This window comes from Tursiops truncatus, chromosome 18 (assembly GCF_011762595.2).
Source record: "Tursiops truncatus isolate mTurTru1 chromosome 18, mTurTru1.mat.Y, whole genome shotgun sequence".
NCBI lineage: Eukaryota > Metazoa > Chordata > Mammalia > Artiodactyla > Delphinidae > Tursiops > Tursiops truncatus.
In genome coordinates, this window is record NC_047051.1 from 64,287,345 (window position 1) to 64,300,857 (window position 13,513).

Genomic DNA, 13,513 nt, shown 5'->3' on the forward strand with positions numbered 1-13,513 from the left:
ATACTAAGTTTATAAGAGCTGTTATATTGTTTTTCATGTTTAATCATAAGCTTAACAATAATTTTCACGGCTAAAATTATTTATGTAATTCAGGCAAAAACACATTATTCATACAATACCTCAAAGCAGAAGGTTCTTGCCTAAATCAATTAACTGTGTAAAAACTAATTCTGAGTATTTCCTCTCTAAAAAAACTAATATGCCAGGGTTCCAAAGGCTTTCTGAAAGACATGCAATTTATTCCCATAAATAGTTACGTTTAAAAAAAACAGGGCTTCCCTGGTGGCGCAGTGGTTGAGAGTCCGCCTGCTGATGCAGGGGACACGGGTTCGTGCCCCGGTCCGGGAAGATCCCACATGCCGCGGAGCAGCTGGGCCCGTGAGCCATGGCCGCTGAGCCTGCGTGTCCAGAGCCTGTGCTCCACAACGGGAGAGGCCACAACAGTGAGAGGCCCGCGTACCTGCCCCCCCGCAAAAAAAAAAAAAAACAGAACTATGGATTCTAAGATGCAAGACACAGCTGGAAATGGAATAAAAATGTTACCTACTAAATAAAAATCTTACTTAAATCCATTTTAAAAGATGCATTAACTTTTTAAGGCCACTAGTATACAACTTGTCCAGTAAACCGTAGAACTATAACTCAGTCATCTGTATGAAGGAGCATAGTGTCCAAAAATGTTCCCCTCACTCTGTACAGTTATCTACTCCCCAGGAGAACGGACCTAAGTGTCCTTTATAAATATTTGTAATACTAAATAAGAACTAAAGATATTAATAAAAATGGTTCTTTATTTTTAATTAATGTTGTCTTTATAATAGAATGATAAACTTTCCCTTCTTGTAAATAAGAGAAACGACACATAAAAAGACAACAATCCCCACCCATGAACATTCAGCGAGCACTCACCGTCCTATTCCTTGTCCTCAATCAGTGATGCAGGAAAAAAGAAGGGGGACAGAACTTCAATTTTTTGAAAGGTTACTTATATGTGTATATGAAATTAAGACCAGAAGTTAAAAGGTATTTAATATGGCAATACATGGCACAGAAATTTAGGGAAATAAATATTTTCTCTTCGAGACATGAAATTTTTTTCATGTTAAAAATCCAATATTAACTATGATTTTTGTAACCCATTAGATCTGTAAAAGAGTCCATAAATTTTTGTTTTAGTTTTTAGCCAGAGATAACTCTGATCACTTTCAATTCCAATATCTCTAACCATACTCATTATCCTGTGGAATTAGCGATTATTTTTCAATTTTGTGCTTTTCTGCATTAACCATGTGTTACTTTTGTAATAAAAACAATAGTATGTATATTTTTAAAATGTGAAACATATGCCAACCCAGAATATGGAATCAAGTCCTTTAGAAACAAACTTAAGTGTAGTAATACTTTCATTTCGATTCAGACTTACTTTAATTTCCCAAAGAGAAACCCTTGAACTTCATTTGTTTCGGTAATATCTTCTACAGTAGTATTAGTCACAGCTATATTTTGGAAACAAAAGCAAAATGAAAATATTTCAGACTCGAAAATATGTACTAAAAAATTAGAAGAACTCAAAATAAAATCAAATTCCATTTGTTTTACCTTGTTTTCCTTTCATGGATCAGCTTAATGAGACATGAGTGTGCTCTCTGTTTAAACAAGCTTGATTATGAAATATTTTAAAACCATCATAAATGCTCTATAGATCATTTCATAGTCAAGTTCTATTTTATACCAGAATGATAAACCAAGGAGTGTGCAACGAACCCCGGGCTTAGCTCTTAAGCCAGCAAGGAATCCAAACCCTAACAGATACGGGAGTTCTCACATTCTTTCTGACACCTTTAGACGTAATCAAGAAATCTTTAGAAAGACACCAAAACTCATGGCCTCAAAGAACAAGGATATATTTTATGTTCATTTCTCTTCCCCTCTCCTTTACTTACCAATAATTATAGCGTACAGTGTGGTAAGTGGTATGCGTGAGGGTACCCTGGGATTCTAAGAATCTGTGACCGTAAGCAGTGTGGGCTACACTCCATCAGAGCTCAGCAAGTACACTTCTCCCTTCTTACTCGTCTGAGAGTCTGGACCTCTAGGACTGCAACTAAAAACACCGGGTGCTTTGATCCAGTCTTCCTTTCCCTCCCTTTCATTCATTCATCAGGCAAATATTTATCGACTGCCTTATTGACGCCCGATGCCTGCCAGACAGACACCAGGAAGAGAGACGCAAAAGACGCAAACCTCAGTTGGTGGAAAAGGAGACAAATAGACAATTTTAACAGACTGTTTAAAACTTTTCCAAAAGAAAGCACAAAATATGTGGAATATAGAAAAGGGAAAACCTTCCTCTGACAGAGCAGGAAGATGGGCAGCCATCTCAGAGGTACTGACTGATACACATGATCCTTAAAAGATGAATAGGCCTTAGATGAATAAAAGAGGTGGGAGAATGGAGGAAGGTTTCAGGCAGCAGGAATAGCATATGCTAAGGGATGAGAGAGCTCTACAGAGGTCACGAGGGCTGGGCATGGAGCCACACATGGAGGCGTCCAGGGAACAGAAAATTATTCTGTATAGTAGTTTAGTGTTACAGGACCACAGTGTACAAATGAGAGGGCTGAGGGACAGTGATTAGGCAGAAAGAGGCCAGAATGTGAAAAGCTTTCTCTGTTATGCTATATAGTACTTGAATTTATGAGGAGGTTACAGGGAACCAGTCCGGGATTTTAACTGGTGGAATCATAAAGTCAGATTTTCATCATAAGAAGTGCAGTCAGAAAGCACTGTGGAGAACAGATGGAATATTCTATTTGGGGGATGAGGGGACTAGGGGTACTGAAGAGGCCAGTTAGAAGCCTGACACCCATATACAGAGGGAAAAAAAGAAGTGAACTGAAGGAGTGGAAACTAGAATGGAGAGAAAATATATTCCGAATGTACGACAAAATTTAATGTGCAATTCGTAATATAGAAATACATGTGATCACATGACTTTAAAAAAAAATTCTATAAGCCCAAGGATGGCTAGAAAATGCCTTATGTTACTACCATGACTGTTAAACAAGATACTACATTATAAAGCATTGTAGAGCTATATACAAGCTATATGGAAATATATAAAATCTGGGCATTATTATTTCTACTATACTTTTTCAGTAACTCTTTAACCAGCAGGATTTTCAATCACAATAATACAGATGTTGATTTGTAGCACATTCAATAGGAGGGCTAGAGCTAAGCTGTGATCAGGGTAGGGCTGCCAGGACCAGATCTTGAATAGAGAAACAAAATTGTAGCAGAAGCAACATCTGAGACCATATAAAAGAATGAATTAGAAACTCTTAACCAAGAATCAGGTACAAATGCATTTCCAATGAGCCAGGTAACAAAAGATTTCCATAAGAATCTGAGAAGTTCTTTAGTGTTTTTAGGTCTCCAGAATCCTTCATCTAGAGCATGCGTTCAGTACACAGAACACAGACACTGGACTGGCAGATCACAGATCAACTCAATCTACTTCATCTAACCATCAACTCACAGCCCTCTCCATCCCACTTCAAAACAAAAACAAAAGCAGAAACACAAGACCATCATCCTCACTTCATTACATATAAACACTTCAGACCAAGACTTGTAAGGCAGTGCTACCAATGAGTTTTAGGTTTACTGAGATACTGATCCCCTTAGAGCCCCCCCACCCTTGCTCCCAGGGGGTGACTGGGCACATCATGGGCCAGTCTGAGCTCCTGGGTCAGTCCCCTCTAGCTGTAAGCAGCCTCATCTATTGCTTCTACATACCCTACATATATTATCGATTTTTATATGTTGCAGAAAATGGTTGGGAAGCCATTGAGTAAAAGCAAATATGCTACTTCCACTTTCTGAAGTTTTTGAGAGCACAATAATATGAAATGTATTTCTTTTAGTTTAAATTCCGACTAAGGAGGAACATGTCTACCCTGTCTCCAGCCTCAAATTAATGTGTGTAAGATTACAGTCATTTTCTTTTTTCAACTGAAGTGTGTAAGCCTCCAAATTTTCATTCTACTCGAATACAGAGAATAAACTTACTTTTGACTTGGGTATCATCCAACGCTTTGTATTCTGTACTCTTAATCGCTAGCTCCACACCATAGCCAGACAAGTACATTTTCTTCTGTGAGGCTGGTTTCTGTTCAAACACATTTATTTTAAAAAAAAAAAAAAAAAAAAAGAGAGAGAGAGAAAATATTTAGTCAAACATCTGCTTTTGAATTCAGAATGACTGTGTATTAGGACATTAGGGTAAATGACTAATATTGAAGTAATCACTGTGAAATATTGTTATTTGGGGGATATTTATACTCTCTCTAGACAGTCTATCAAGGAACTAGAATTTGGTTGACTACCACTTCTTTACTTTCTAAAATCTTTGTCATGACTCTGATGTTTTAATTACTTTTTTACAATGAAAAAAAAATCTGATCTTTTTCTGTTATAACATGGTAACTTTGCCATCTTTCCCATGAATTAATTAACAGAGGATCCCATACAATTGAGTTTCAACACAACTGTACTCTTTTGGGGGAACTACACAAGATTTGCTAAACCAGTAAATGCTATTCATTTGCTAGTTGTCTGCATGTAGGACATCCAGAGTGTCCCCAAAAGCACATACTAGAAAGTAGAGGTAAAGGAAACAAAAATGCTCAGTGCCTTGAACAACCTATTTAAGTCTTTCTTCATGTTTCTCAATGATTAAAATATACCAAATGCCACAAATTAATACCTATTCTTGCAGTGAGAGGTAACAATTTGCCTAAACCTGAGTTGTCTGAAGTATTTATGAGCAGCATTTGGTACCTTTTCTTTCACCTTTCCAAAAGTGCAAATATAAAACGTACTTCTAGAGACTACTCTGTGAAGGAAGAGAAGTCACTCACACTTTTTCAAAAAAGTAAGCAACCTGGATGAATATATGTAATATTTTCGAAGATGTCTAAGGTTCTTTCTAGCTTCTAGACTGAAATTCCTATCAGCTGTGCTACAATCATTACCATTTGGCATATTCTTTCATGGGTTAGAAAACGCATCTAATCTAGCACTCAGCAAACTCCTGTGAAGATGTTATGTGTCTTTGCTTAACTAACGATTGCGTGAGGGCAGTTTTGCAATTCTAAACATGACAGAGGAAGAGGCAGAGGACAAACAGAAAGAAAACCTTAACAGTGTACTACGGTTTTTAGTCTCTTCTTTCCTCCCTAAACTTCTCCCTCAGCCTTCAAAACAAGTATACGACCATAGTGACTATTCCTGGACTGTTCTATTTCTAAATAAGATGATGTAAGAATTAGTTTCAGATATGCAGACAAGTGTTTAACATTGCTGCCCACACTAAAATTTAATTTGCTAATTTCTCAGGCACATGCTATAATGAAAGATAGCATGAGGACACTGGGTTGTTTATAATTATAGTAATCTGACAAAGTTGAAAATCTTTTAAAGAGTTTTCAATTTCATCCAGCTCAATTTAAAAATGTATTTTGACTATCCACTCAAAAGACAATCAGTTGGTGGCTAGGCAAACTGAACCTCTAAGTCCACATATCTTGTTATAGTTCATAAAAGAAATGCAATTTCACATAACCAATTTCCATTATCAGTTCTGGAATGTTACCAGCTCCTCAATAATAAAGATAAATGTTTATTAACTTCATACTTACTTTCTCCTTTTGAAAGGTATTGATAAAAAATTTGAATTGTAGTTTAATAATTTTAGATTTGCAAACCAAAAATGCTCATAGGCTAAATCAACTGGTGAAAAAAATCTTTCTTCATTATCCTATTTCTTCTTTCCCCACAAAAAAGCATCTGTTCAGAAGGTAGCACAGGGACTTCCCTGGTGGCGCAGTGGTTAAGAATCCACCTGCCAATGCAGGGTACACGGATTCGAGCCCTGGTCTGGGAAGATCCCACATGCTGCGGAGCAACAAAGCCCGTGCACCACAACTACCTAGCCTGCACTCTAGAGCCCGCGTGCCACAGCCACTGAAGCCTGCGTGCCTAGAGGCTGCGCTCCGCAACAAGAGAAGCCACCGCAATGAGAAGCCCACGCACCAGCAATGAAAACCCAACGCAACTAAAAAAATAATAATAATAAATTAATTAATTTTAAAAAAAGTAGCACAAATAAGTCTATTTTTATTAGGATTACATGCTGACTAGATTTACAGTATAACTATTTTGGATGTACAATATGTCATTAATTAAGTAGAAGGCCATAATTTGATGCTACAAAGTACCCAGATAGCTAGTGAATATGCTTTCACAGAAGTATATTTAATGGTCACATTCTCCAAATAATAGCTTGGGACACTGATTCCCAATAGATGACTATATCATCCAGGGGCGGGGTGCATATTAAAACCACTTGGGGGACTTTTTTAAAAAAGATAAACATATACTTTGATCTCCCATTCCTTTTCTGATAATTGACATATAACACAGTATTAGTTTAAGGTGTGCAACATAATGATTTGATATCAATTCAAATCAAACCCTGGAACAGCATGGGTTTGAACTGCGTAAACTGCACTGGTCCACTTACACATGGATTTTTCTCAATAGTAAATACTACACTATTGCATAACCCATGGCTGGTTGAATCTGCATATACTGAACCGTGGATACAGAGGCATGGCGTATATACGGAGGACCAGCTAGAAGCTATACAAAGATTTGTGAATGTGCAGAGTGTTGGAGCTCTTAACTTCCAAGTCGTTCAGGGTCAATTGTATTATGAAATGATTACCACAGTAAATTTAGTTAATGTCCATGCCTCGCATAGCTACAGTTTTCTTTTTCTTGTAATGAGAACTTTAAGATCTACTCTCTTAGCAACTTTCAAATATTCAATAGAGTACTGTTAAGTATAGTCATCATGCTGTACATTACATCCCCAGAACTTGTTTATCTTATATCTGGAAATTTGTACCTTCTGACCACCTTCACCCATCAACCCTCCCCACCCCTCAATTTCAGCAACCACCGATCAGTTCTCTGTTTCTATGCATTTGGTTTTTTTCACATTCCATATATGAGCTCATATGATATTTGCCTTTTTCTGTCTGACTTAGCATAATGCCGTCAAAGTCCTTCCATGTTATTACAAATGGCAGGATTTCCTTCTTTTTTAAGGCCAAATAATATTTCATTGGGCATGTGTGTATGTATACACACACACACCACATTTATCTATTCATCCATCACTGGACACATAGGTTACTCCTATATAAGTAATGCTGCAACAAGTATGGGGGTGCAGATAGCTTTTCAAGATGGCGATTCCATTTCCTCGAGATATATACCCATCAGTGGAATTGCTGTATCATATGCTAGTTCTATTTTTAACTTTTTGAGGAACCTCTATACTGTTTTCCAGAGAGGCTGTACCATTTTACATTCCCACCAACAGTGCACTAGGGTTTCCTTTTCTCCACATCCTTACCAATGCTTGTTAACTCTTGTCTTTTTGACATATAGCTATTCTAACAGGTGTGAGGTGGCATCTCACTGTGGTTTTGATTTGCATTTCCCTGACAATTAGTGATGCTGAGCACCTTTTCATATACCTGGTGGTTATTTGCATGTCTCCTTTAGAAAAATGTTTATTCAGGTCCTTCGCCCAGTTTTTAGTTGAACTGTTTCTTTTCATTTGCTCTTCAGTTGTATGAGTTCCTCTTGTATTTTGGATATTAACCCCTTATCATATATATGATTTGCAAATATTTCCTCCAATTCGGTAAGTTGCCTTTTCATTTTGTTGATGGCTTCCTTAGTTATGCAGAGGCTTTTATAGTTGGATGTAGTCCCACTTGTTTATTTTTGCTTCTATTGCCTTTGCTTTTAGGGTCAAATCCAAAAACTCACTGCCAAGACCAATGTCAAGAAGCTTTTCCCTTATGTTTTCTCTAGGTGTTTTATGGCTTCAGATTTTATGATTAAGTTATTAGTCCATTTTGACTTAATCTTTTTGAGTGCTATATGATAGGGGTCCAGTTTCATTTTTTTATGTGGCTGTCAGTTTTCCCAACACCGTTTATTGAAGAGACTATCTATTCCCCATTGAGTATTCTTGGCTCCCTTGTTAAATATTAGTTGATCATATATGCATAGGTTTATTTCTCAGCTCTCTGTTCTGTTCCATTGCTCTATGTATCTGTTTTATGCCAATACCATACAGTCTTAATCACTACAGCTTTCTAATATAGTTTGAAATCAGGACATGTGATGCCTCCAGCTTCGTTCCTCTTTTTCAATATTGCTTTAAATTTTAAAGCTACTACAATTAAAATAATGCTATATTTGTATAGAATTAGATATATTATTGGAACAGAATAGAGTCTAAAAACATATATGCCTATGAAAACTTGGCATATGATGGATTAGTATAAAGAGTTAACTGTCCAATGAATTATGTGGAGACCAATGAATTTCCATATGGAACTAAAATTATGTCTCTACCTTACAGCAAATTCAAATATATCCAGATGAATTAAAAAGCAAAACACAAAGAACAGCACTTTAATTCTCACAAGAAAATATAAGAAAATGTCTTTATGGCATCATGAAGGAAACCATTAAGGAAAAGTTGGATAAATTTGAGTACAACTGCAATTAATACTTGCACTAAATGAAATATGACATATATATTTTTTATTACCAGGAGACCAGAAATACACAGAAGATGTTTGTAGAGTGTAGAAGACCAGTATTCAGAATATGTTTTTAAAAATCCGTAAATGGGGGAGGAAAGCCCCAAAGAATCCAATAATAAAAACAGGCAAAAGATATGGATAGGCAATTAAGTATATCTGTAATGCTTTTATTACTTTAAACATTAAATTCATCATGAATACTTTGGGAAATGCAAATTAAAACACTCTTTCCATGTTCAGAATACAGAAGTAAAAAACAAAGTCATTCCTCTAATGGCCATTATATTTTAATGTGTGATGGTGAGAGTTTGGTTGTGTGTGTGTGTGTGTGTGTGTGTGTGTGTGTGTGTGGAGGTGTTAAAGAAATAAAATTAGAGACAGCACAGTAATAAGTGCTACGAAGTCATTAAAACAGAATAATGTGATAGAGTGTGACTGCAACGAGAGCTCTGGAGACGGGGATAACACAACACATTTGATCTGAAACTTGCATAAGAAAGTAATCAGCCTTTCAAACAAATAGGTTTGAGAGCATTCGCATACCAAGCTTAGCACTCTGAACTAATATATACTATCAAAATACCAAGTAAATTAGACTTCCTCATCATAATACATTTTCATTTAAAATAACTACATTTATGAATCCTAGCAGATATTACCCATGCTATTGTTGTACGGTTTTGTTTTTTATCCAAGTTTTAAATCTGTTCCAAATATATTATAAAGGAAAGAAATATAAACATGATACTTCTAGAAAAGACACAGAATCTCAATATATTTTTCCACATAAAATTCATATGTGATAGTTGTGTTAATCAAAAAAAATCTTTAAATAACTATTCTAGGGGAAATTATCATGTAAAATCTAGTAACGAAATTATTATAAAATGTATTTTTTATAGCCAAAATAATCTTGGACAAAACAAACACGTACCTGAACATAATGCCGAAGAACATAAAGAATTTCCCCGTTTTGAGCTTTTTCAGACAACACCGTGTGAAATTTACGAAATGCTCTGGTACCCATTTCTGCATAGAGGATAATCACTGGTAAGTTCTCTTTGTCTGCAGGAAATTTGTGGTCTCCTTTATACAGATAAGGTCTGGGCCTAAAATGAAAACAAAACACAAACAAGAACTGAAAGCAGAGCATATGAGAAACATATCGTGAAACTTTACAATTTTTACTTATCAAACTTATAGGAATGTATGTATATGCATTTGTGTGTGTGTCTGTGTGTATATATATATATACACACAGACACATACATAAAATCACAGAAAAAGAACTTAGACTTCCTGTGGTGACTCTGTGAACAGAACTTCTTAATGACAGAAAAGACAAAAAATAAATTTGGTTAGCCCAACACTGAATATTAAAAATATTTGATTTTCAATCAATGTTTGCTATCTTTAAAAATAAAATATAGGGCTTCCCTGGTGGCGCAGTGGTTGAGAGTCCGCCTGCCGATGCAGGGAACACAGGTTCGCGCCCCGGTCCGGGAAGATCCCACGTGCCGCGGAGCGGCTGGGCCCGTGAGCCATGGCTGCTGAGCCTGCACGTCCGGAGCGTGTGCTCCGCAACGGGAGAGGCCACAACAGTGAGAGGCCCGCGTACTGCAAAAAAATTAAAAATAAAAAATAAAATAAAATAAAATATAAATGGCAACATATTTTTTGATGAAATAAAATTTATATTTTCTTCAATTAGAGGAATATAACCTTTCATTATAGCTCACATTCCCTGAAAATGGGCTCCAAATCTTTAAAAAACAAAGGTACTATGTCATGCAAAGATTATTAGTTCTTAATATGAATAACAACTCGTTAAATCCCGAAGGATAATCAAACAAACAGAGCAGTCCTATGGTCTGGCCCTACCATCATAAACAGACTTTGACATCTTATTTTCCAGGCACTATGCAAGATTCTTTATACATATTAGTAAATTCTATCTTCACAATGAAATTAATATTAGTATTAAAGATAAATGTTTTCAAATGTTGGTAATTGGAAAGGCTGCTAATGCTATTAGATAAATCTTGAGGTTGAATATAAAAGAAAAAAATTAGAAGAAATGAAATAGATTTTCCAGAGACAAAGGTAAAGGTTAATATAACGTTTGTTCATGAGTCTGTAATGGTGAGTGCCTTTTTTTTTTTTTTTTGCGGAGCACAGGCTCCGGACGTGCAGGCCCAGCGGCCATGGCTCACAGGCCCAGCCGCTCCGCGACAAGCGGGATCCTCCCGTACCGGGGCACGAACCCGTGTCCCCTGCATCGGCAGGCGGACTCTCAACCACTGCGCCACAAGGGAAGCCCTGGTGAGTGCCTTCTTATACCCTAAAACACATACCTTTCAAAGTCTGCTTTTTTAATTAATTCAGGAATCACATGGATATATCATAGGTAATAAAAAATTATACTACATGTATGGAGAATTACTCCGTAAGAGGGAAAACAGCTTTTAAAAATCGACTAGATTACATTTAAAAATAGGAAATTACATTTCTTGAATTGACTAAGATTATAAAGAGAAGTCATACAAATTAGCATTAGTGAAAATGTTAGAAATGGAGTATGAAACATAACCAGCTTTCTGAAGAAAAATTTTGAAATATGTACCAATTTTAAATGCATACACTTATTTACCTTGTGATTCTAGTTCTAGAAATTTATCTAAGATAATATCAAGATAACAGTATAACGATACATGTACATAAAAATATATGTACATGGACATTCAACTACATATTGTTTATAATAGAGGAAAAATGTAAAATACCTTATATCTATCACAGGGGGTGGGATAATTAAATGTACTTGTTCAGTTAATCACAGTATTATTCATTTGATAAATATCTGAGCATCTACTATGTGTCAGGTGGAAATACAACACTATATAAATGGGTCCTGCTCCACAATGACAAAGCATAGACCTATATTTATATTTATTTATATGCAAGAAATGTAGGGATGTATAATTCAGTGGGGGAAGGTTCTAAGACATCCTTTATAGTACAATCCCATGTAGGTTTTTTAAAAAAGAATATATCTGCATGTGAATATATGTATTTAAAAAGAAAAAAGTGTACCAAACTTAACAGAATTATGGGTCATTTTCCCTTTCTACTTTGTATTTTTTCTGAATTATTTGAATTTTTTAAATAATGACCACATATATTTTTAACTTTTAAAGTGCAGCTTTTGTAAATCAACTATACTCCAATAAAATTTTTTTAAAAAGTAAAAATTTTTTAAAAATGCAGCTTTCCACTTTGGACAAAAAAAGGAGGGTAACACAGATTTGAAGTGGCATTTGGAGAGCAGACCTTAATGCTACATTTCCCAGAATCTCCAATGATATTTTCAAAGACACAGAAAAAAACGAAAACTCTTAATGAAGCTGAAAGCTAATAATAACGTTATACTATAATTTGGGAGTAAAACCCAGTAATTATAAAATCTATGCCGTTTAACTTAGAATCATAACTGATGTCTTCCTACTTAAAACATAATACACCTTACCACTTGAAATACAACACTGTACTAGACAAAAAGAAAGATAGTGTAATTCTTTTTCTCTCTACTTCCTGTTCCATGGTTCAAAGATCCATGGTCTGAATCCGCCCCAAACTTGACAGATATTACACTAAAATGTCATTTATTTATTTGGGAGAAAGTGACAGCAATCGTCACCATCCTAAATGAGTATAACTTTCTCCCCTCCCCTGCCCCCAACAAGGAAATAAAAGGAGTTTTTTAGGAAATTGGGACAAGAATACCATATAGTAAAGAAAGATAACTTTGATGCCCTAAATGTGTTATGATTAAAAGAAAAAGAACCACATTCCTAATTCAACCAAAGGCAAAATAAGAAACAATATGAATGCAAATGGTAATACATTAGAACAAAAAAAAAGTATAATAAGTGTACCAGTTATTTCTTTAAAAAATATAAATCTAATCTGGAAAAACTGAAAGAAAATGAAAACTGAAGAAAACTTAGGAATGAGAAACATCTACAGAGAGGGAAAAAATTAAAATGTTCCTATTACTGTGTGTGTGTGCGTGTGTGTGTAAATACATTATTTGCTTAAATGAGAAAAAACAACCACCATGGACCAATGTTGATAGTGTGACATAAACCAAGGATTATGTGCATAAGGTTCACAAAAAAGAAAAAAAAGATTAACGCTACATACATACATATATACATACACACATATACCACATATGTAACAACTCTGTGTGTGTGTGTGTGTGTGTGTGTACATATAAAAGACACTATATATATCTATGTATACCCATTTAGTTTCTGTCAGGTTAGGGAATTGATTTTACCCCGCTTACAAGCTAATAAGTTTGCCTTTTGTTGTTTCATGGATCCTGGCAGAAGACAAACTCTTAGGTCAAAACCAAAGAACTTTACTACTCCTGGCACATAAGCAGCATGAGCATTATTTAGCATGTTTGCATCAGTTCCCTGTGGCCCCCGCATTCCATTAGGGTGGAAATGGACCCACAAGAATGCTACACAAGAATGCTTAGCTGTACGCACCACAGCTAAGAAGCACTGAGTGCGGGGAGCCCCTCATCCTATAAGAAGCAGTAAACAACCTGCTGCTTGTCCCAGAGGCAGACATTAACTCATCCCTCAAAGTCACCTGCCGCACACAACCCTGAGAAATGGCCTGGGCACAGACCATTCAAGTCCTCACAGTCTTACCATACCCAGAAAGACACTCGGGGCTATGGCAGAATCTGCCCCCCCCCCCAATAATAAGAAAGCAACCGCTACCCCCAATGAAAACAT

At 36.0% G+C, this 13,513-nt stretch overlaps 1 protein-coding gene across 6 annotated transcripts in view; it reads right to left on the reverse strand.

The window, feature by feature from the left end:
• Positions 1-13,513, reverse strand: part of UGGT2 (UDP-glucose glycoprotein glucosyltransferase 2) — a 178,962-nt gene that overhangs the window by 146,847 nt on the left and 18,602 nt on the right. For all 6 annotated transcript variants that reach the window (XR_012327737.1, XM_033843648.2, XM_073795359.1 and 3 more), the window contains exons 5-7: positions 9,634-9,808; positions 4,075-4,174; positions 1,424-1,496 (exon numbers count right to left, since the gene is read on the reverse strand). Coding sequence is in view for 5 of the 6 variants with exons in the window: in XM_033843648.2 (XP_033699539.1) it covers positions 1,424-1,496; positions 4,075-4,174; positions 9,634-9,808 (348 nt within the window). In the remaining variant the exon portion in view is untranslated. The remainder of the gene's footprint in view (positions 1-1,423; positions 1,497-4,074; positions 4,175-9,633; positions 9,809-13,513) is intronic.